This window comes from Zootermopsis nevadensis, unplaced genomic scaffold (genome assembly GCF_977971745.1).
Source record: "Zootermopsis nevadensis isolate Lab colony 2312 unplaced genomic scaffold, Znev_1.0 Znev_ptg000029l, whole genome shotgun sequence".
In the NCBI taxonomy this organism is placed as follows: domain Eukaryota; kingdom Metazoa; phylum Arthropoda; class Insecta; order Blattodea; family Termopsidae; genus Zootermopsis; species Zootermopsis nevadensis.
The window spans coordinates 12,507,671-12,533,274 of record NW_028259161.1 but is presented as its reverse complement, the minus strand read 5'-3'; the positions used below and the strand labels follow the sequence as shown (position 1 = coordinate 12,533,274).

The window sequence follows — 25,604 nt, the reverse complement described above, 5'->3', positions numbered from 1 at the left end:
GACCTTCCATACTTGCACAAGCCTTCATTAAACAACAATACGTTCACAACCAACAGATAAGAAACATGAGAATCTTCTGAGACATGCAAACAACATATCAGTAAGAAGATGACTGTCTTCTGAGATGTTGCGTCGTGTAATCTCGCAGAAGTTTACAGGTATTTTGGAGATGCTCGTCTCCATCATTAAGGCCTCAAGGCGATGATGGATGGAGATAGTAAGAACCTCTGAAATGTCGGTGAACGTCCACCAGATAACACGACGCAATATTCCAGAAGACAGCCATCTTCATGCTCGCAGCCGTGAAAACCTGAAATCTCAACTTTCATTCTCCGGTTAATGTCGATCAAATACCGCCTATTCTGAATGGGATTCTTCATGACTTTCTGACGCAATGGCTGACAAAGTATATTTAAATAAATAAATAAATAAATCAAGCACCACTGGCTACAGACTGCACGACCAAGTCTGATTCACGACATGGGGGCTTCTGTCTTCACCACGTTCACATCGGTTCAGCAGGACATCCTGTTTTGTGTTGGAATTCGAGAAATTACCTTGTGGTAAAGCGGACGAAGAGTAAATTTGACTAAAGCCAAGCATAGGAATGCATGGCGCTAGAATTCTGAAACCCCCATACAGCTTTACGTACACGTACGTTGCCTTAATAACAGTCACTTTGTTCCTAACACGAAAGTGGAAATGAAGATCGTAACAGGCAGTAAACTCGATGTTATTTTGAAACATAATCTTACATTACAAGGTCCTAAGAGAAAACAGGAACAGTTTTCACTGCTTGTCCCCGCACCCCAACTGTCACAAGTCTGCTGTTACACACTATTTTAAATCTTATTTTTGGACTCCTTGGATTACGAACCTGAGACACACGAGACAATATTATTACGCGAATCCGTAAAGCCCTTATGTGTTCCTTTGCGTGATCGGCGACATCCCCGTCATCAATAATTTTACACCTTTCATTGTTCGTGGATTAGTAACCCTACGAACACATGCAGAGGCGCTAAGGTATTCTCACGTATAAGACTTTTTTTAAAAAAATCAGCTGAGAACGACAAATCAACTCTCTAAAAGAGGCGAAGGTCCAAGCCCTTTTAACCTGGACGTAAACGGAGATGAACAAACAGCTTCACGTTATAGATGCTTTAACTTACGGATTTTTTTTTTAATTTGTGGGCTCAACAGCCCTTCTGAACGCGGTGGTGAATAGAAGAATCTGTCGTCAAGTGACAATCATTCACATTACTGACTGAGCTCTGCCGGTTTATAAACCTTATAAACGTTATAGAATTGAGATTTCAAAACTCAGATTTACACAGTTTGTTTCAATGGCAAGCTTTATCGTAGCTCCGAAAATACTTCAGGAATCGTGAATGCGCACCAATCGTTCAGTAACACACACACTTTAACTAATAGCCAGTATTTCATTGGACTTAATTTTCTTTTTTCCAAATATTATCAGTGTAAGTAAAACAGAGGCCATTAACAGTGCAAGCATCGAGTATTGTATGAAAAATCGTGCGGTCAGAGTCACAAACGACCTTTTCCCCATATTTGATTTGAAGAACTGACCTCTGTAAGTCTGTTTTACATGAATGATTCACTAAAGCAAGAATAGCAGCTGTCTACCAGAGTAATGTCAAATTAATATTAATCACAACAAAACATCTGCAGTTAATTTATTCATCACAGCTATATATATTTCGAAATTTCCCTGGAATAAGCTAATATTACATACTACAGTATAAAGTAAGTAAAGTTTGTCCCACTATACGCCATGTAGGGGTTTGGGGTGAGTGGAGGTATAGCTCCTCTCTTTCTTGACCTCAGCACTATATGGGGGTGAGTGGTCAGCATCACGCCCCGGCCGGCTTTATTCCCGGGAAAGGACCCCGGTACCCATTGTAGAGGAGGCTGGGTGGGCCCCAGAGCCGGTCTGGACGCAGAGGCTAGAGGAAAGATCCTCGGCCCCGTCGGGGATCGAACCCCGGTCGTCCAGCCCGTAGCTAGTCACTATACTGACTGAGCTGTCCCGGATACACAACAAATAAATCACATCATACCATCATCACTAGAGACTAGTGTTTTTAGTACGAGCAGCGTTTGGATTATAAGACCAAGAACAGTACGGAATGGTAATTTCTCTTCAGAAAACATTGCCATTTAATTACAGTAGCAGAGAAAAATTTATGAATGTTCTATTCGGTTCCTTCTGTGTAAGCAGATTACAGAGATGTTCATCCACTTAACGCGCATTAAAACTTTCAATCACGAGTAAATTCACCTTCGCTTAACTTATTTTTGTCTCCTTTGCTGATAATTAATACCGGGAAATGAATCGAGAAAACTATTGTACTGGATGTATCAAGCACGGCCAACTACTCAGAGCTGATAATTCGTAATCTTGGTAATTATTCAGAATGATGAATGAATGAGGAAATGAGCGAACACAACTGAAAGGACAAAGTGAAAGAAAAGAAGAATTAATTGATGGATGGGTGAATGTGTATGCCGGCAAAAAAAAAGTGGTCCAAACAAAATCTGGGGTCACTCCGGGAGATAAAACTCTTTTGTTACGTGTACCCCCAATACAAGTGATGGCTTAACAAGACGTACTTCAGACTGTGGTTTCGTCTTCTACGTGAAGATGACTGTCTTCTGTCTGAGACGTTGGTCAATTTCTACGAGATTATATGGTGCAACATCCCAGAGGACAGTCATCTTCATACTCGCCGTCATAAGATCCTTAAATCTGACTATTGTTACCAACAGACTGCCTTCACCTTCACTTCTAACGAGAATATAAGGGCAGCATGTTCCTCAGAAACGGTGGTGACCACTTACGAGATTGCACGGTGTCATAACCCAGAAGGCCACAACATGAACTCTCATCTGTACTTGAAGGCCGCAAATCTCAAAATTAAAATACACTACACGAGTTAAAAAAACAATTCTCCGATTCGGGCTGGGAACCTTCGAAGCGCATAGGAGAGACGAGAAATGCACACAATAACTCTAAAGTAAAATAATAAAAAAACTATGCGAGGATGTGGAGTTGATTCATCTGACTAAGGCAGGCGTTGGGTGGCAGAATCTTCTGAATACGGTAATGAATGTTGGGGTTCCAAAAATCATAAGAAATTTCTAGATCTTTAAAATGGTCAAACACATTACCCCAGTGGCAACCCGTTCAGTTCTTACCATCTTCACTGATGAAACTTGCATAATTTATAATCCAGTGGATTTATTTACTACGAGACCAAACTTTTGAGTGATCCTTACATCTATCGAGCTACAGCAATTCTTGGTGTTACAGTTTACATTCACATTTTTTATGTTTATATATTTAAGTGCAATGCATGGGCCTAGAGCATGAATGGGACACCATCTCTATGCATGAGAGCTCAAGCAAAATGTTCTTATTTCGATCGTAATCCAGCGGCCATAGTGTAAACTTGTGGTTTTCAAATTATACATCGCAAAATTAAAGTATATGATTATACATAGACCTATTTTAAAAACAATTATATGCCTGATAAATAATCTCCGTTCGGATTCATAGCACAAGGAAGTATGCGCGAAAGCATAGCCATAATTTCTATCAGCGGTTCGTCGACTCTGTAGCACGGTGTCTTCGGAAAAAGAAAGAGAGTCCTATAGTTAGAAAGGTTATTTATAACCTCTAGTGCAAAGGACATAACGCTTGGAAACTATTGTCTTCCGGGATGTTGCGCTGTGTAATCTGATATAAGTTTACAGACGTTTCAGAGATTACTTCCTCCATTGTCATCGCTCTGATATTGGAGGCAGCAACCACCTCTGAAACGTCCGTAAACTTCTACCAGATTACACAGCGCAACATCCCGGAAGACAGTTATCTTCATACTCGTATGTTGCACTGAAATTGTACCAATGTTAATTAATACCACTACACAGATTAATCTTAAAGCTGTACTGTTGACCAACCGGCGGTTATACAAATTATCGTTTGATTTTGGTCACACCTGATACCAAGTAAATGTTTTAGGTCGTAACTTTGTAAATCATATTTCGGATAAAAACATAGTGTGTTATAATAGTTTCTTGTAATAAATTACTTGCCTGTGTAAGTATCGTACATGCTATGGTTTTATAAACATTTAAGAAGATTCACGTAAAGGTTCATTCAAGCCCTTAAAATGTATGAAAATGAATGAACCCACACCGTGTGTGGACAGGACAATGAAAATGGCAAAAGTTTTATCAAAAGACTTACGCCACACTCTGAAAGTTCACATAGGCAAATAATATTAAGATGAAAACCTCGAAGAATGGAAGTCCGTTATTGGTCCGCTGTTTACCAGTCTTTAGGGTTAGTGCGAACAACATTTTTGATCAGGTTGAACCAACTGTTAGATTTCAGGTTCCCACGGCGGCATAGTACTTTAAAGTTCAGGAATCACGGTATGTATCGGCCCTAGTGCCATCTACGATGGATTTTCAGTTGTTTACTACTCATCGGCATTCGGTTTAGCACATTACCTGTCTTACAAGTCTCTTATACTTCCATGTTGGTCTTATTTTATTACTTTCACATGAGCGTCAGTCACATTCTGTATATTTACCCGCATACAAATTATCTAAATATGTAATATAACTGCGTCTTCTTAATATGGATATCTACTGCTAAAAGCGATTTATCGACACACATAAAATCTTATCTATTTTAGGTTTCCTGTTTCTAATCTCGACGTTACTTTTTTGGTATTATCATATGTACGTACTTCATATATACTTGTAACGTACTCATTTATTATTTATCATTATCAAGAGTCGAGTATTTTGGTCGTATTCTACATTCATGTAATTTAAAACGCGCATTCTTCATGTTGATGTGTTTCAATCAATTATTCTTCCAACAGGTTGATATGTCTGTTTCCCGTAGTTCTCTTTTCGCGATTGGCTCCCGATATTGGCGATAAAGTTACAATGAGTGTATCATGATGATTAATTACCCTTCAACGTGTGTTCGACTTCAATGAAATACAGCCACATTCATAAACCCATATGACGTGGTGGAGGTATAGCTCCACTCTTTCTTGACTTCAGCATGAGATAACGATGAGTCGGAGCCGGCTCAGAAATCTGTAGCCGTCGCAGATTCCCAAAATAATATAAGCACAAACATTAACACCCCCCCCCCCCAAAGCGCAAGTTTCAAGCATTTAAAATGAAAGAACTTCATTAAATTAGAACCTCCCCCCCCCAACCTTTGTCTTTCCAATTTGACAAGCACGTGCTCAAGATCGATATATTGTAGTGCATGCGTCACCAATTGGAAAAATTCAGTTACGCGAACACTACCTACCGCCTTATTATGAAACGAAAACTTAGATGTAGTGCCTTTGATGTTGCTCATTATGTCGTCACGTGTAAACATATTTTAATATATTGCACAACTTGTAATTACCGTTTGTCATCTCTGCAAAGTTATGTGCACTCCCATCCACTACCCATAACATAAAATCAGGAAATAATTCGAATTGGAATTGCCCTCCCACCAATACACTCTGTTACAAAAACATATTTACAGCGTAATTATATACTTTGGTTCTCGGTACTCACCACGCCAAATTGTATTTTAAAAGTCAAGTAAACCTTGTTCTCACTTTTGTTGTTCCAACTATGTATATGCACAACTTTTAATACTTTTACGAACGGAACGACAGCAAACCCACAACACTCACACACACGCTCTGGATAGTAATGTTCACAACATAAAGCCCTAAGATTATGGCTGCCGAAACTCAATGAATGAATGAAAACATGGCATATGATTGGTCAGTTTATCCCATGCTTTTTGTGACGTATGAATGGAGTTAGTTTAATGATAGGTCAAGCTGAACATAATTGTTACTCATGTTACATACGTTTGGATCATAGTTTTAGGTGTTATTTAGAACAGTGTAATTATTGTCTTACAGCTATATTTAATTTGATAATTTAGAACAAGTTTTAAATAAAAATAGGTATGATTTGTAGAACGTATTTCCAATGTTCTTCCGCCATATTGGTTTTAGCAGGGTACTGAACGACAAAACTGCAAGGTGAAAACTATATAAAATAATGGTTATAAGTAATCTTTTTTGCACTTCTTGCGTATAATATAGCGATGAACGTTTTAGGGTCTAGTGATGTCATTTAAGCTATTAACATCTGATTATTAGATTAGATATTTATTGATAGAATTGCAAATTGGTTTTAAAGGCATGAATTAATGTTTAGCAGACGGAATTGTATATTGATGGAATAGACGTTTATACTCAAGAGATGCGCCTAATTGTTAACTACTACGAATTTATACATTTAGCTACATGTTAATAATTTTAATGTTGGCATAAAATAACCAGATTTTTAATCACTGCATTTTCTTAACTGAGGTTAAGAATGTACCCTTGAGAAAATGTAATGACCATTACAAATATAATTTGACGCATTTTAGGATGCTGGTTTCTCATCTTCTAACAAATGGGAAACAAATTCGTGTTATCCTGAGGCGCAATATAGGAATATGTGCTCCAGTCCTACAAAAAGCAACAGATCCAATTCAGCAACTCTTTATTGATAAGATCCGTGAATATGCCAAGAAAAGCAGGTAAATGAAGCTACATCTACATTAAAGAAGCAAAGTCTTGTGCATGTTGTAATACAAGAAATGTACAACCCCCTCAATACAAGTTACCTGTAAAGGTGAAGCTTTCACACCAGAATATCATTTACAGTATATGTGGGTGTTCAGTGAACATTACATTCACCAACATTTTCAGACTAGCTGTTTCATTGCTTTCATATGAATGAACAGGCAATGTCTTATGTATTACGTCACTTGTTGCCACACCAGTAATTCTTTCAAATGGCACAGATTATGCAGTACAGGGGGAATTTTCTGGATGTCCACTGACTTCTTTTAAGTACTAGCTATTCCAGGACAACACCACAGTGATCGGTTACTGGCCAGACAACTGGGATTAAATTTATAATAGGGCCAGGATTTTTCTTTTTGTCACACGATCCAAACAATTCTGTTACTCACCTAGGCTCCTCTGATGAAGTATAAGTTGACAGTTCACCTCCATTAAATGTTGAGGTAAAGTATGTATGGAGCTATACCTCCCTTCTCATTATATGATGCTCATGCAGAGGGATTGTAAGGTGGTTGCAGAGTATTTCCTTTTGCAGTGTCAAATTATTACTGAGTTAACTTGTTGCATTTCTTGCATGGAGTTTATCCACCCATATACCTGCAAACATAAAGGAGGTAAAAGGGATGGAAAAGGAGACAAGATATTTAGTTGTCCACTAGGAATATCAAGTATGGTGGTTTCTGTTTCTTCATTGTTATTTTATTTTCACAGGTTTCTATTTATACATGTCTTCATATGCAAAACTGTCTCTCACTTTGAGGCAGGAAAATAGATTGAGGGTCTTTGTTGTGAACATTGTTTTGAGGATATTTGGACCTAAAAGTAAGGAAGATTGATCATGGAGAAAATTGCATAAGGATATGCTTCATGGCCTGTATTCATCATCTCATATTGTTGGGGTGGTTAAATCAAGGATAGGTGGTGGGACATGCACCATACATGGGGGGAGGGGAGGGGTATTTACAAGGATTGCTGGTAAGACCAAGCTGTCATTGGGAGATAGTGTTAAAGATGGACCTTAGGGAGATAGGAATCAATGAAGCCAACTGGATGCAACTAGCTCAGGACAGAGTTTGGTGGCGGGCTTTTGTGAACACGGCAATGAACCTTCAGGTTCCATAAAGAAAGTGGGCTATTCTCTGAAAAGCCAAGTATGCAATTGACTTTTCAAAGAATATCCTGCACCATAGAGTGAGTGAGTGACATTTCTTCATATGAGTGGCAGGTAACAAAGTCCAAAAATAAAATCTTTATGTCACTGAAGCAGTTCAATTTTAGGCTAATATTCTGTTATTTTAGTGCTGCAGGAGGAAAGCTTGTTGAGCCAACACCTGAAACTGAACGAGAGCTGGCTGCAGAATTAGAAAAGGTGGCAAAACAGTATGGTGGAGGTGAAGGTGTTAACATGACACAGTTTCCCACCTTTCAGTTTAAAGGTGAATATGGGAAAATTTAATACTCTACATTATTTACAACAGAAATAATTCAGAATCACAATATGCAAGTATTATGTAAGGGATTAATTGCAACATTATCTTAACTTAGTTTCTGGTTTATTTCCCAAACAGTTTACACTGTTTTTTAAGGGGGAAAAAGTTCTGCTATTATATTTGCGAGGCATGATCACTTTCTCCAAGTGTGGAACATAAATTACAAGAGAAGCATTCACTTCTGTTAACAAGTGTATTACCCACAATAATAACAGGAAGTGTCATTTAATATGTGCAAGATAAGGACCATTACACACTATAATTATATTTGTAGTATCTAATGTTTTATTGCATTCCTCGAAAGCTTTATCCACGCATGCAGTTCATATTATGTGTTTCTATGAAAGAAGGTAAAAACAGGGTTTTCGATGATAGCAAGTGTTACTTTTAATATTGTGAGAGGTCATAGTCTGTATTGAAACCTAACAGTCTTCTCTCTGTCTGTTTCAGAACCGGAAATCGATCCTATTAATCTGGAAAAGTAATTAGATATGGTTGTGTGTTTTTCCGTTGAATAGTTATCATTGTGCTTTAATATGTATAAATAACAGTTAATTTCTAATAAAATGTAATATCCATACCAAGAGGTCATAGTTATCTTTATATCTAAATGTACATTGCCATGAAGGTGTAAATAAAGTTCCACATGTTCATAATCTTCACAATAGATGGAAATGAGTGGTCAGTTTTATACTTCAGCTCTCTATTACCAGGTAAAGAATCACTGTTATGCATTAATCAGAAGCTTTGTGGGTCTTGAAGCCTTTCTCAACACAAAGGTAAATAGAAAACTCCTACTGCCCCTTCCTGGAACCAAACCTCGGCAGTTCATTTACTTTACACAGTGAAACTTAGTCTCTCACTTTGAGGGAGGAACATGATAGTCTGGTGGCAGACTTTTGTGAACAAAGTGATGAACCTTCAGGCTGGATACTCTGAGCAGCCTCTATATATATATATACCTACCTGGAATAAGAACTCATGACTAGACAAAAGTCAATTGGAACCACTGGGTAAAGTGTTTGTTTTGAAGATTGCTGTCTTCTGGATTATTGCACCATGTAGTCTGGTAGATTTCCACCAATGTTTCAGAGGTCATACTGCCTCTGTCATCAGGGTGATGAATCTATGAGACTACACGGCACAATAATCCAGAAGGCAGCAATCTTCAGACTCACTGTTGTGAAAACCTCAAATCCTACAAAGTGTTTGCGTTGCTTGGCCTTGTTTTTTCATTACTGTTTCTTGGGACTACTTAACACCTTGAATCACAAGTGAATTTCCAGGCATAGATTTTATTTTGCGATCCACGACCCTCACCCTACAGCAGTAATTTCCTGTCTCAGCTGTTGTGATAGACATATTTCACTCCATGATGACTTCAACAAATGATAAATCCTGTTTCTCACTACAGTTAAATCTATTTTCATGAGACCCACAAGTGACCCTCATGACAGCCAAAAGCAGGTTTTTCATAGGTACCATAACTGGCTAAAGATGATTGAAACCAATTCTGTGCTCTGTCGCAGTAAACTTCTATGGGTGGCTGATACGTACATGTCTCATTCTCTTTGCATCTGGTCTCATAAACCATTTTCAAATACCGAAGTGTTCCTTAGTCAGGAACATTATGTTAAAGATGGCTGTCTTCTGGGTTACTGCACCATCAGTATGGTAGAACAACTCAGAAAACAGCTGTCTTCAGACTCACCGCTATGAATACCTCAAATCCTACAAAATTATAGGGACTTTTTGGTTGGTTTAAGCGGATAATGATACATTATGTAGCATGGTTATTATAATTAGAGGCTAGTCTACTATATCTTAAAACACTAAAATGTTTGTATTAACACTACAAGTCATTTTTGTAAAGATTTCCAATATCTTTAGAAATAATGTACAGGAGATTTTGGATGGGCAGATGTAAGGAAGACTACTAACAGTTAATTTTCATATCCCACTACATATAAATGCATGCTGAAGCTGAAATAATATGAAAAAGTAAAAATTTTGGATTACAAAACAGTGTCATATGTATTTATGGCACAGTTTAATGCAAATTTATTAATACGTAATTACAAATGGGCTACAAAGAAGATTATCACAAACTTTATTCCTTGGAACCTTCCTGCTAGGCTTATGCTAATTTCTATATGACTTTTTGATAGGATTAGAGGATGGAAAACTAAAACAAGAAAAGAAATTAAAATCCAGTACCACATAAAATCCATGAACACAAAGATGGATAAACCATATGGATAGAATGACAGGTGACGAGACATTCAAACAGATTCTACAGTATAAACCAAAAGGATGAGACTGAGGCAGACCTAGGAAAAAGTGGAATATGTGAAGTCCCAACAAGCTTGAGTGTCAATGTGCTTAACTGAAGAAAATGACTACAGATCAGGTAGAAACCTGCCATCTGAACATAGAAATATTAAAAAACAACACAATGGATGAAAGTTCAGTCCATTCAGTACCGACTGATATGTGTAGGACTCAATGACCCATGAAACAAAAATCAGTTTAGTATTTTGAGTCCTTCTATCAACATTAACTAATCATAACAAAAATATGTTACACTATACACTGCATTGTATGTATTTCATGACCAAGCCATGTGTGCGGAGCAGGCTTTGCACCACAACTCCAAAATCAAGCAGGATGGTGCTATTAAACGGATCACAAAAGATATAATGGCACTCTTATTATTTTACAAGCTTCCTATGATGTAAATTCCTCATTATCAACAGCTATCTTTAATGATGATATTGAAATTTAAAAGCAAGAGGATACCTTTCATGCCACCTTCACTATTTTGAATCCAATTATAATTGGATGTTAGAAATCATACTGTAAAAATTGAGGGGAAAGTAACTTCTGGAGGACACTCATGTAGCAGCAGGAATTGCACTAATGTTTTCTCATCCAAAGTCTCCTGAAAAAAGTACAAGGGACTCTACTAAGGAGAATCCCTTTTGTACTAAGAGATGCACATTCTTAATTTAATAATTAACACTGTGTGTGTTCTCAGTACGTACTATGAAATTAAACCTGGATTCATCTGTATGTTGAATTCAACTGTCTCCAGAAGCAATGGCATCTTGAAATGCTGTGCAATTCCACGGAATGTCTTGAGGTGGACTGCCAAGTCATTTCTCGATAAAAGTGTCTGGAACTCTCCTGCACAGTTGCAGTACTCTGACATATTCTCCAGTTTAATCTAAGAAAAAAAATATATAAGTATATGTAATGGAATCTGATTTAATCTTGACTTTTTGGGGAGGAAAAAGTTTTCCCTAAGTTGTTTGTGCATGTGTGCACACACGTGTGTGGTCATTTTTTTTATTAATATTCTCTTCCGATTTATTTACCGATAATTAACAATAAATCTGTGACTTATATATCTGAAGCTGAGATGTAAGAAAAAGTTTAAAAGGGAAATACAATTTACAAATTTTGTTAATAATCACCATTTAAATGATCCCTCTTTGTTTCATGCTGAATGATTCAACATGTGCCAAGATGCAAACAGTTCCTGATATCAATGGCTCATCTCTTCACTGTACAGGCCATTTGTAATAAGTTATTTGCTGACAGAAATTCATGACCATCACTGTTATGGAGGAATTGTCTAGCAATGAAAATTTCTGTGAGTGGGTGATCTGAACCAACATAATATGGGAAAACTTCTTACTGTGGACAATATATTTTAGTTACTAAAAAGCAGTGACTGTTAAAAATTACTGGCTTTAGTAATAAGTATCAAACATTATCAAGGCATACAGTTGGTGTTCATTATATCTTTGATCTAACTGTATGGCTACTATATAATTATTATTTACATTTAAGCTCACCTGCAGACATTTCTTACATTGCAGATCCTGCAGTGTGTAAGCCATAGCTTTCCTGTGCATTATGTCTAGTAGGAGATATTCTATTTCACTGTTATCGTAACTGGTCCGGCAGAGAGGGCAGTGCCAAACAGGACTGAAAAATCAAGGAAACTGGTCACTAGAATTGAACTGAATTGAGTAAACACCAGACAGTGAAAACAGCATGGTTTTCATAAGAGTGATGATGTTCTCATACTAAACTGTTTTATCTAAAATTAAAATACATGCACCACCACCAAAATGCCCCTTCTTGTGCAACAGAATGTTTGTATTTTGTCACCCTAGGGATCTAACTAAGTAGGAGAAACCTTTCTCCCATTACCTGATGATGGAAATGCTGTGTTTGAGGATACTTAAGGCAATGGATATGTCCAAAATAATTATCTGTTTAAGAAATATCTTGTCGCTTATGGAACTCAAAGGATCATCATGTTCACTAGATCCCACCACTGGTCACTATCCTGGGTCAGACAAATACAGTCCACATTCTGACACAGTTTATACAAGCCCCATTCCAATATCCTTACAATTAATGCCTACATCTGGTCTCCCATGTGATATATTCACTTACAGTTACCTGACTAAAATTACGTATGCATTTCTAATCTCTCCCATACATGCTACCCATTCCATCATTATTAATGTCAATATTTAAATATTTTTTTAAGAGTATAAATTATGAAGCTTATTATTATGCAATCTTCTCCACTTTACTGATACTTCTTCCCTCCCAGATCCGAACATTCTCATCAGCACTTTGTTCTCAGACACTTTCAATCCATAGTCTTCCCTTAGAGTGACATGAAAGATACCGAGTTTAACGCCCACACAAAACACTAAAATTAGACATTCAAAATAATTTCTGCATTAGTGACCCATCAGAAAACGAAGACCTGGACAACCATTAAACAGAATTACTAGATGGATAAAACCTGAAGCCAAAACAGGTACTTTATTGGCTTAACTATGTAACCAATTAGCTAATATACTAGAACTGTGTCCATGGCCATTTTATTTAAATAACATTGTTGAATAGTTTGTTGTGCATTCTGGTACAGACCTGATCATATACCTAGCAAAATTATAAACTAATCTGTTATTGCTATCATCAAATTCATGCAAGTTCTTAAATATATTTTAATAGCCTATTTGTCATATGTAATTTAAATGTCACTTATGGGTAAAGCATCACCACACACAGTGCTTCAATGTTAAGTAGTTACCACTCGTGTTTTGTACAATTTTTTGATTTCCATGTTATCCTCCGACCTGCATCTCTCTTAGCTTTATTCTGTGTGACTGCTGCCTTCTTACCCATCCATTTAATATAAACAAAGATAAACTATCTTCTTAATTATGGTCACTAAAATACTGTACAATAAATACTCATTTACTGACCACATATGGCCTATTTCTTTTGTATGTGTACTGTTCTACAGTTGTTTCATACAAAAATATTAACTTGTAAAAGACTGACAGTTGATGTAGAAAGACTGTCTTAACATTTTTCATGTATTTTTGTTACCTTCAGTCCTTATTGTTAGTAGTTTAATGGTTTCCCCCCCTCTAATAAGCTGCAAAAACATGTTCATGAGTAATGTATAGTCTTTCTCATCTGTATTTTTACTACTTATGTTACTTTAATCTGATTAAACTCCCTTCTATCAGTACAGGTAGCCCTCGATTTACGCCCGGGATGCGTTCCTGGACAAACCGGCATAAATTGAAACTCTTTTTATAATGTAAATCAATGGGAAGTCAATGACATGCGTTCCCAGCACCCAAACATTGACGAGTAATATAATGGCATTACATTTAAAGCTCTGAAATAACGTAAATAAATAAATAAAGGGAATTTAAAAAATATATTTTATACACTTACAATCGGTAATTCGTTGGTCCCCGCGATTGACTGCGATTCTTTCATGTGAATGATGTATACAGTCATCTCTGCTGTTATGCGATAGTTGCATTCATGTAAGACGCCGACCTACAGAAAATCACGTAGTAAAAGTAACCCCGGCACCTCCGCAGAGATTAAATTAGTCCTTTGGAAGTTTAAAGCACCAGGAATGAAACTGCATAAGAGCAAACTCGTATATGCAAAAGTTTGCATTTCACAAACAGCTTTTACCGATTCATTGATCTCACTGGAGAAAATCTGCGTTAATGAAACACACGTAATTGCAGAGATGACTGTATTTATAATTTTTATTCAAAATCAGCGATGTAAGAATTAAGATTTAGTATAAGAATCAGTACGAGATATATTGTAAAACATTATAAATAATAGTAAAATTTTTTCTTCTTCACTTTTTGACTTGCTGGTTTCAAAATCGGCGTTATTCTGAATCGGCACAAATTGAGGGTTACCTGTATTCCATAATATTAACCACCACCTCACCTGTCATTTTCCACCCTTCTATAACTGTCCTTGCAGAGGTCTATGTCTCGACAGTGGTTGCAGGCCTTGCAGATTACTTCAGGTAATACGAAAGAAACACAAGGATCATGCCACACAGCCTCATCACTGAAGTCCCCAACATGAATAAGTCGTAGCATGTTTCGCTGAATCTTTGTTACCTCATCTTGCACACTCGAGTCCAATGACAACACCTGCATAAATATTAATGGAAAAATGAAATGAAGGATATCTAAACTTAATGGCCCTCAAGTTCTAAGTTGACTGTTATGTTCCATACTAAAAACAGGCTTTGTGTGGACAAGTCACAAGAAAGTAAAGTTCTTGAGAATTTCTAGTTTTCTCTGGTGGTCAGTTCACCAGACTTTCCATACTCAGTATCATAAAAATCATAAATACTATGTAACTGTAGAGTTGAAAAGAAAATCTTAATACCAAAGGATCAAAAGCCACACTGCGTAAAGAATTTACAGTCTACCACATCCATAACATTTTTAAACAACAATACCTACCGATATGCAGAAACTTGTCTTTTAAGAGAAAATAAACAAGAATAAATCCCTGGTTATGCCAATGAAACAAAATATGTGATGGTCAAAGTAAAAGCTACTCAATTACTATACCTTACATACAGTCTTGACAAATCCAAGGGACACCTTTTCTAGAGCCATATGTGAACCTTCCACCCAAGGGAGTTCATCTTCACTTTGCTCCTTATTGGGGTTCTTTGCCTGTTTCAGGGCCTTCTCATGTATGGTTTGAGTAATCCTGCAGAATACGAACATGCAATATATATCACATATTACAGATACATATAACAGGATGGTTTAGTTCAAAACTGTTATTTAAATGGAATACTAAACCAATAAAAATCAGGCTAAACCAACAAACACAAAGTGAAATTTAGTATTGCTAACACCTTTCTCTCTTTCATGGGTCATAGCACAGACATTTTCCATACATCTGAATAATGATGCAACATTGTCTTCAAGACATCAAAATTACACTTATTTAACCCAGAAATTGGGAGAGGTAAAGTACATGACTGAATACATGTGAGTAGAGATGACATTTACATTCTTTTAAATACTTCTGGTATAACATTTTCTGTTCAACTATCCTAACCAAGTTCCACTAACACCAACAATTTTGACTTTCATCCAGAGATATTTCACAATCATCATAACTACCCAATAGGAACCTTGGGATTTTCTACTGGAGGGAAAGGCAGAGTACACTTCAAAAATACATCTTTCCACTCACCAGTATAACTTCTGAGCCATCTCTCCAGTAATAAGTTGTTTTGCAAACTCAGCAGTTGTTGCAAAGCGCCCAATACCAAGAGGCTGGGACAATATTTGGCTCTGACTGCCAAGTCGACGGCGTCTCACAGGTGTCTGTGGCTGTTCAACATGTTGCAGGTGTTGGTAGATAGCACTTATGTAACCAGCAATTACAGCACTGAAGTATTCACGACTTCTACCTATATTACGCAGATGCTCCAACACATTCCAGTTCATCAATATAGCTGGCTAAAATAGCACACACACACACACACAATTCAATGAAAAGAACTACAATGAAACAAATAACCACATAAACTAATAGTAAAGTTTATGACCAAACTATGATGGTTTTTAGTATATATCTTATCCATTTTGAAAAGTTTTTAACTTGTATTTCCAATAAAAATATGGCCTACAGGAAGGAAGAAAAATTCAGTAAAAGAAATGAGCAACAAACATGATTCAGTAATTTATGGGAAAATAAACATCTGCAAGTGGTGTATCTCAAATATTTGCAAGTCCATACAGTAGTGAATTGACATTAAAATATTTCAAAAGGAAGTAACTGCTACATTTCTGTTACCATTGCTGCCATTCTCGCACGCACCTACCTAGTTCTATATATTTTGAAGTCGAGGTTCTCCTTTTAATTTACATTGTATAAATGACACTAATCCATACATCCAACATCCTTGCCACCAATCAAAGCAAATGATGCTTGTGGGAAAATATTCTCATATCAATACCCTATGGCTGAGTTTCAAAGTATGCCATGACATTTTTCACTAAGCTAAACAGCTGCTCACAACAAAATACTGATGACAATAACAACATGACTTATATCAAGTTACTATTTTTCAACATGCAGCGTGACAACATTTTTTGAACAAAGGTGAGAAGGCTGTACAAAATACATCACAGGGCAGTATGCAGCTAATGGGTTAAGAACCCCTGCCTTAGATTCATAATAATGTTGATTTACCTCATCTTCCTCCTCACTGCACATGTCATCATTGTTTCCCTGTTCATTTTCTTCTTCCTCTGCTTCCGTCCTGTGAATGTTACTGCCTTGCTCAACACCCACGTCAGTGAGACCAGCTGGCAGCTTACCCTGCACCCCACCATGGTTTGACTTCATGCAAAAACATAAACATATAATTCATGAAAAAGCTGAATGTACACATTTAAATTCGCACAGAAACAGAGTACTTGGCAAGGTACAACCCCCACAATGAAGTTCACGCTGTGCAGCACATAATACCTTAAATACATTACAATCACCAATAACTTATCCAAAAGAAAGATGACTCCACTCTAAAAACTGACAACAACAACAAAACACACAACAACAACAGAAAATTCATGTATTGGTGAAGTACTTATCACTACAGCATGGGTCAATCATAGGTATATAACTAACTAGATGGCTTACGGAACCCGAAGGTTCATCACTCAGTTAACCAAAGCCCTCCACTGGTCCCTGTCCTGGGCCAACATAGGTATATAACCTGAAGATATTCACGGTGGAAAAAGTGTGCCTGTAAAAAAGGCATATGGACCTGCCCTTACAAGATTAAATGTTAAATGTCAAGTACTATCTACTTACTGGATCCAGCCACATGAGATATTCCCAACACTGCTGATACGAGATGTCAATACCATGGAAGAGTTCTTTGTTGCGGATATTCTGTACCACAAATTCAATGTAGCCAATTGCGTCCTCGATGGTGCGCTTCTTAGTGCAAACAATTATCTTGTTAAAGTTAGCATAAACAATGACAGACCCCAACCTCTTGAACTCTGCAACAAGCTGTGAAAACAGAAACCACATGATTCACAAACAAACAAGAGTGGAAAAGTATACTCCAATGGAGTACATGTAGTTTCCAAAATGCATCTTTTGTAAACGTGCAATCTTCTACAGTATCAATTTTAATTTGTTGCACATACAAATTACTTTAGCTTCTTCCATCTTATCCAGTTTGTGCTGAACTAATGTGTTACTAAAAAAGAAGTCTAGGAATAGATGGTCATATAAACTTTCCATTATATTTCATTAAACATTTCACATCAAAATACATAGAACAGGTAGTTTTAAACAACATGGTTTTCTAATTTTGAAATGATATAAAATTATTAATATTTATTATTAATTTTCACCTTGTCCTGCAGTCTTGCAGCAGAAATAAGCACCAAAAATTGCTATTCATTCAGACTCAGACAGGAAAATGAACTACTTGTAAATTTCAACAGATCAATGAAATAATTAAAAGACTTACATTTCTGTTTAAAAACGTTTTTAAAAAAATCGAAGAAATAGCTTTGAGACAGACCAATTACCAACCTGCATGAATAATTTCTTCATTAGATTGTGCAGAGTTCTTCTAAGAGCAGGGTCATACAACAGTGCACTGGGTGACCTCAACCATCTATAAAAAAATGTAAATCATCATTAAATTATAATTATAAGAAACACGAATATTTGGTTGCATTAAATTGCTTTATCATATAAAATGAAATGCCCTGTTCTCTGTTAGTGTTCCTCAATGTAAGGCTTTCTCTTACATAATGCTCAATTTCCATAGTACCGATCAAATTATATCAGAAGTTAAATTACCTCTTCTTAGGAACTTCATCAAATTGACTGTCTGAGTTTACAGTATAAAAACACTTGAAAAAATATGGACTTCCAGAAAGAACAATATGTAGTTAGATGACAGAAGAATAAAAATTACATTCACTTGTAAATTCCATTGAATACAAAGTGACAGAGGAGAAACATAAAACTAGACTTTGTGAAAACTGTGATGTAGATTGGTATTTGTTGTATACGCGATTTCTACAAATACGTAGTGAATGATGTCTGTAAATGGGGATATTTTGAAAGCCCACTTGTGCCACTCTCATGTTCAAGTTCACTAATATTATTGTCAACTGGATCTGAGGCATCAGATTATCATATTGTACATTTCATCGCTCTCTTATACAATGGCAGAGCCCACTTTCTACAAACATGAGCTTGAAAAGTAGATAAAAGTAAGACTTGAGGTTCTCACAGCGGTGAATATGAAGATTTCTGTCTTCTGGGTTATTGCGCTGTGTAGTCTGGTCGATGTTAACCAACGTTTCAGAGGTCATACTGCCTCCGTCATCAGGGCAGTATGACCTCTGAAACGTTGGTTAACATCGACCAGACTACACAGCGCAATAACCCAGAAGACAGAAATCTTTAGATAAAAGTAAATTTAACTTACAACGGAATGTACAAAGGAAGAAAGTCAGGAGGTAGAAGGGTGGGAACATAGAGAGGTTTAGTTGTCAAGATTCATAAATTAGAAACACCTTAGGAAGAACAACAAAACATAAATAATAAGTTTCATTACTTGAAAAAATATGAGGCATGATGGGACTGATGCCTAAGATCTGTTGAGCTCTGCTCAGTAGCATTATAAAAACTGATAGATACCTGTAAAAATGAAGAATCTGGAAGTCTGCAAACACATTCTTATACAGAGAAACATCACGCAGCCAAGCGCTCACCATGGAGCGAAGAACCCTGAATGCACCACTACACAGCGCAGTCTCATCGTAACTTGGTAGAATAGCACCACGTCCTGCCATCATATCTTCCAGAGAAGCCTGTGGAATTGTGTCAAAGGACACACTGGAACTAGTTCCTGTATAATAAAAACAAAACTCTTGGTGAGCATAATAAATCCAAAATCATTGATACTGCAACTAAACATTACAATGAACACTAAATGACAATAAAACTGTCAGAAAGTGTTAACTACCTAGTGCCATTTAGTGAGACATCTTTTAAAAACTTGACCTGCAACAAAAGGAAGAGAACAGAACAGTGGCAGTTATTACAGTTTCTACTGAAGTGAATCACAAGCCAGAAAATTAGAAACAGCACAGAATATTAAACAACATTTACATGTAAATATAGATTATTACTGTTTATAGAATAAATTCTTATCCTATTTGCTTACTTACCTACCAAAATACAGGTGGCAGACATTCTTGGCAGGCTAAATCACAAAGCTTCTCAAGAAATACCCTGCCTTTTATGGAAGCAGAAGGTTCATTACCATGTTTACTTATCCTGTTCCCTATCATTCATTGCTAGGAAACCATATATGGTTTACTGCTTAAAGCGAAGTAATCTATTTCATATGTATGAGTCTTATCATGACACAGAGCCACAGAGGTAACAGAAAATATGTAAGATGTCACATCCTTTAGTGTTTAGAACCTAAATTTAATAAGCAAGAATAATGAACATATATTTCTTGTAGTTCACTAACTTCCATATATCATTTCACAGATTATAGTGCTGGAACTATTTAAAGTATTTAGGAAGTTGATTAAAGAATACGTATAAAAGGTTAATTATGATGAGATTTTATCTGTCTCAAACTTTTACACAGACGACAGTCAGACTGCTCATGATACAGGATATAATTTCTACACAATGTGCATATATGTCCACGGAGCAGAGTCCTTAAGAAACTAATATCCACTCAGCTAGTCAAGAAATCTGCCTACCTTTTATAGAACATGTAGGTTCAACACTATTTATGAGAGCTCGCCAAGTTTGAGGCCCCCCTGTAACATTTTGCAACATTCTTTGCTGTTTTTCAGGGTACAAAGTTCTAAGACCCCCCTCCCCCCCCCCCAACCCCCAAACTAGAGGACCACCCTTTTTTGGCTGCCCATAACTGCTTATTCAATATATTCACAGCTACCCTCCATACCTGGAGTCCTTCTCTTCCATCTGCAACCTAAGGACACACTGCCACGGTGACAAGGGACCACAATATGTGTAAGTCAAAATACCTGGTCCCCCTGAATTTTGGAGGTGTTCCTGTATATACCAACCAATAACTATTTTACATTAAACATACCTTCAATATCATTGACATGATGAGACTGCAAGAGTGTGTTGACAGCTAATCCATCTATGTTCAGCTCAATACAGACAGTTGAGTAGCACCCTGGGTTGTTTGTTACAACACTTGAACTTTCTTCACACTCTGTCAATAGTCTGTGAAAATAAATATGATTCTGTGTAATGGTAATGTTCACATGTTTATAACAGTTCCATATAATCAAGGAGAGCATTAATTATACCATCATTTCTTACACATAAAAAGTACAGTGACCAAAGCAATATTCATAGTGTAAAAGTAAAGCTGTCCTGCTACATGCCATGGAGGCACTTAGGAAGAGAGAAGGGACAGCTCCTACTCATTCTTGATCTCAGAAATAGATGGGGGTGAGTGGTCAGTGTCACGCTCCAACAGCGCTTTACCCCTAGTGCTCCATTGGATAGGAGGCTGGATGGGCCCAAGAGCTGACGTGGACGAAGAGGCTAGAATAAAAATCCTTTGTCCCAGCTGAGAATTGAACTCCATTCACGATGTCCGTAGTCAGACATTATACTGACTGAGTTACCCCAACGCTATATTCATACTGTACCACTAACTGAAGTTACAAAATGTTCAGTGCTGTTATTAACACTACAAGCCAAAGACCACTGCAAATGTACTACTTTCATTGCATGTTCCTATTAATATAAATATTCTTTCCTTCTTCCATCACCAAATTCTGATTATTTTCAATAGGATGGCCATTGTACTGCTATATGAAACAGAAATGAGAAGGTTTAACAAACCTGTTGTCATCTGCTTCTCTTCCTCCCAGATCTGGACGTTCAGTTGGAGAACACCACAGAAGGAAGTTGTGTTTCATAAGATGGCGAGCATAGAAGAGATCAGCAGCAAAAATGGTTGGGTCAGCAGGAAGATTTCCTAGTGGGACATGGAAGTAACGAGCCTGCTCTGTAGTGAGTTCAAGGATAATCTCACTATTGAGGTAATGTCGCAACATGTTGCGAGCCCCAGTTCGTTGCCAGTTCAGGTCCCAGACACCTTCCGCATCCTGAACGTGGATTGGAACGAGAGGGAATTCTCCAAGACCTGGCATCAGTGAGCTGAGAGTTGGAAAATCTGCCAAAAGCAAAAGAAACAATTCAAAGTCATTGGACAAACAGAAATTTGTATACAATTATTTATTTACCGTCTTTACACAAACTTAAAAATGTTGTTAAAATTACTTAAAATTATAACATTTTTTCATTAGATACAGATCTTGTTACATTTTATTACATTTTTTTACAAGATCTGACAAGAACAAGATCTGTATCTAATGAAAAAATGTTATAATTTTAAGTAATTTTAACAACATTTTTAAGTTTGTGTAAAGACGGTAAATAAATAATTGTATTAATAAACACAAACATGACGCAATTAAGATATAAAAGAAATTTGTATGTTCATCTCTGTTCAAGGAATTACATTTAGTATATCAAGAAATGTTCATTGAGGATGTCTTTTGCTCTCTGAGCTTTCTTGTTATCCCTTTCCTGTTCCTATAATGTCAATGCTGAACACAACAGACATATCTCTCCAACTCACATCCAAGATCTTCTGCTATGTTAAAGACACAACTCTGTCAGTCTCAAGGCTATTCTTCATGTTTCCCAGTGACAGCACAATCTATTTCTTTCTTACTTACTTTCCCTATAACATTCATCCAAACCACAATGTTTTAATCCTTTAAAGCACTGTGGTAACTATGTTTACCACCCACATTAACCTTCACAACATCACATTTTCCTCAGAGCATATTTATTGGTTTCATACAATTTTCAGGATAAACAGTAAATATTTCTGTAAATATTATTAACCGAATGACTTTTGTAATGGAGATGTATTGTGTTGTCTGAGGTAGGAACTGTGTTCTTAAATATTCACATGAACTTTCTGCTTCAGAAGATTAACAAACACAATTTAAAATCCAAGCACTTGCTTAAATTAAATGGGACCATTATGACCACTCACAATCCTCTCTAGATCATCCTATTCATGGGTGAACTCTTATGCACACATCCACCAAATAATTTGGCTCATATTTCTTCCACGGTAATTTCATTTCCAAATTTCATCCAGATTCATTAAATGATTTCTGAGAGGTGGGTCAGCAGACAAAAATGCCATGTGTTCTTTGTCCTTCCCATAGAGAATACTTCCTTAAAGCATTCATTTCTTGCAAAAATAGTATCCATAAATAACAGCATTTTTCAAGATCTAATACATATTTTCACCAATTTTCAATTTATCTTTCAAGAACAAAACTGCAAAGTCTATTGAAGTTAAACGCAATGGTCATTTGACAGAAACACCCAAATGAATGTAGTAATTAAGGTAATTAGGTCTAAAGGAAATGCATTAACAAGAATTAAAAATTTCAGGTATGCCAAATGGTTTTGATACATTTAAACAATTAAATCTGTGAGATAGTTTGATGACAGAAACTAAAACTGTCTCGATACAACATTTACCTGCTTATATACTATAACTATTAAATTCTTCTCCTGGGGAAAACTAACTTACCAAGAGATGACTGTACAGACAACAGCGTGGGACCTCGTTTTTCATCCTTGTAGTCTTGCAGAGCCCTCTGGATGAGCCTATATACTTGTCGAGCATCTGTCTCAACTCTAACTTCAAATGTAAAACTTTTGGGAGGCAGTGAATCTTCAGATTTTCTTCTCTTTATCCTATGCATTAATAAAATGCACTTATTTAAGCAGTCAAATATGAGTAATGAACACCACAGGGAAGTATGAACTTTAATAAAGCATCATGTAAATCACATTCCAAAGTCATTTATGATGATATTTTGGAAAATGTGAGTTTATTATGCAATGAAATATGGCATATAAAGAACAATCAAAGCTGACAGTGCCTTAGAGCAGTGGTGAATCCTGGTCAAGTCAGGTCATGTGGAAATGCAATATAACTAAACATCCCTCACTCCCGCAAATTGCACCACAATGTTAAGGTATTTTAACATGCCATTGTTGTGTTATATAGTAAAATATTCCTTTTGTATTCCTCCAATTTTAGTGGTTTTGTAGTAGCACACTACTAACTAGCCAGATCTGAGCATCTGCCCACTGTCCCAAGGTATGGTACATTAACTACCAAAATAAAACAAGGACCACTGCAGATGAAGATACAAAAAGTAATGAATCATAATAGCACATACACATCAGACAAAATTATACACAAATGTGTCAATGTTTTATGACAGGAGAAGAGAAATACACAATGTGAAGACCTCTTGCCATGTCAGCATGGTGTATCCTCAGGTTACAGACAAAATACAGTCTCCAGATATGGAGGAGCTAAGCGGTCACAGGAAGCCTAACATGGGTGGTACTCAAAGTTTTACAAAGGCAAAGATGGCTGAGCAAATGGGAATGGGAATATGAAGAACACACACAGATTCTGAACCTACTGAAAAACATCTGCGCGTAAGACTAATGAGATGATACGGTAACATCATCATCTTAGGGAGATTCTCCCACCCCCACCCAAAAGACATGATTCATAGCCAATCTAACCTGGTTCAAGTGTCATCAACAGGCTCCATGCAGAAACTGCTAGAAGCTTTTACAAGCGTCTGAATTGTATCACCAGACCCTTGTACTTTCTGGAACTTTCCTGAATGTAGCAGAACAGTCTAGACCCCCTCAAATGGTCAAGAAGAATCCAGAAGTTTGTGGACATTTAAATAACAATTTATAAATGCAACAACTTACTTTTCGCTGCGTTCGCTGTTGTATAAATTCGTCATATTAGGCATCTGGTTGGTGCGAACCGTATCCAAAACAAAAACAAAAGCACGCTTGCTTGGTGACAGGAACAGACCAAACATGGCACGTTGTCCAGTAGGAGCTCGATTATGATAGAGATACAAATGTTGGAGTGTTTCAGTCCGTGACTGTAGGTATGGATGGTGTGACAGACTGCGATACTGGAGTTGATGCATAGAAAATGTATCAGTACCATCCCGCAGGCCTGATGCTGCCAATCGTCGAGCTTCATTGCGCTCTACAGAGCACACGCAACCTAGACGAAGTAGAGCACGAAACTCCAGTGATACCTGTGTTTCGTAAATGCCTTCTACATCAGGCTTTGAGAAGTCTGCAGTTAACTCCCTGTACAAATCAAAAGAAATTAACAAGGAATTACAGTGAAACCTCGATGCATCGTTTTCAGCGGGGGTGGGAAATAAAAACGATGAATGCGGGAAAACGATAGATGCGGGAAAGCATTAAATTTTTTAAAAAAAAACAATGTTTCTCTTTCAAAGTTACTTCTTTTTACCAAAAAAGTCTTTAATGGACAACTGGTTTGTCGAAACTTTACGTTTTAGACCAAACAGAGCACTTTCCACGTTCAAGATGTTTTCTTCGTCACGTTCACTAATATTAAGCGCATAAAAGAACGACTTCACTTTCGCCAATGCAGCGTGTGCTTCGGCAAAACTCGGCAAAGCTTCGGGCTCGCATTCGTCGTCTTCCTCTTCCTCACCACTCCAACCCCCTTTGCGGACAATAACAGGAAGAATGGAAATACTATTACTGCCGAACTCAACGAAACGTAACTGTAGAAGACCCTGAACCGCTGGAAACGAGATGAACCAGAAGAATGAGAAGTGCCGCCAGCCTTTCCTTTGTACTTGTAATAAAAGCATTTGTGAAGAAATTCACACTGCACATGCCATCTGGCATCGCTGGAACGAAATATGAGTGCACCCTAATTAAAATCGTAAAATTTCTGACAATGAGCACCGCCATTCACTCCAACTATCACCCCTGCACCGCTGACCCTCATTCCAAAAGAATGTGCTGGTTGGGCGACATAACAGGTTACCGCTACTGTGTATTC

General features: G+C 37.0%; 3 protein-coding genes across 3 annotated transcripts in view; 1 reads left to right on the top strand and 2 right to left on the bottom strand.

Annotated features, from left to right (window-relative positions):
• pnt (ETS transcription factor pointed) overlaps positions 1 to 5,789 on the bottom strand; it is a 331,267-nt gene extending 325,478 nt beyond the window's left edge. The window contains exon 1 of the mRNA XM_022067402.2: positions 5,623 to 5,789. The gene's annotated coding sequence lies outside the window, so the exon portion shown is untranslated. The remainder of the gene's footprint in view (positions 1 to 5,622) is intronic.
• A 155-nt stretch (positions 5,790 to 5,944) lies between these two features.
• Positions 5,945 to 8,858, top strand: ATPsynCF6 (ATP synthase, coupling factor 6). Its single transcript, XM_022067434.2, has 4 exons — positions 5,945 to 6,104; positions 6,500 to 6,652; positions 8,001 to 8,137; positions 8,642 to 8,858. The coding sequence occupies exons 1-4, from the start codon at positions 6,052 to 6,054 to the stop codon at positions 8,674 to 8,676; spliced, it is 378 nt and encodes a 125-aa protein (XP_021923126.1). The 5' UTR covers positions 5,945 to 6,051; the 3' UTR covers positions 8,677 to 8,858.
• Positions 8,859 to 10,222: 1,364 nt separating this feature from the next.
• PolE1 (DNA polymerase epsilon catalytic subunit 1) overlaps positions 10,223 to 25,604 on the bottom strand; it is a 34,638-nt gene continuing 19,256 nt past the window's right edge. The window contains exons 22-34 of the mRNA XM_022067430.2: positions 24,473 to 24,871; positions 23,259 to 23,425; positions 21,479 to 21,812; positions 20,709 to 20,848; positions 19,265 to 19,475; positions 18,143 to 18,227; positions 17,405 to 17,608; positions 16,781 to 16,930; positions 15,776 to 16,044; positions 15,136 to 15,280; positions 14,495 to 14,706; positions 12,052 to 12,184; positions 10,223 to 11,417 (exon numbers count right to left, since the gene is read on the bottom strand). Of these exons, the coding sequence (XP_021923122.2) occupies positions 11,235 to 11,417; positions 12,052 to 12,184; positions 14,495 to 14,706; positions 15,136 to 15,280; positions 15,776 to 16,044; positions 16,781 to 16,930; positions 17,405 to 17,608; positions 18,143 to 18,227; positions 19,265 to 19,475; positions 20,709 to 20,848; positions 21,479 to 21,812; positions 23,259 to 23,425; positions 24,473 to 24,871 (2,632 nt within the window). The 3' untranslated portion in view covers positions 10,223 to 11,234. The remainder of the gene's footprint in view (positions 11,418 to 12,051; positions 12,185 to 14,494; positions 14,707 to 15,135; positions 15,281 to 15,775; positions 16,045 to 16,780; positions 16,931 to 17,404; positions 17,609 to 18,142; positions 18,228 to 19,264; positions 19,476 to 20,708; positions 20,849 to 21,478; positions 21,813 to 23,258; positions 23,426 to 24,472; positions 24,872 to 25,604) is intronic.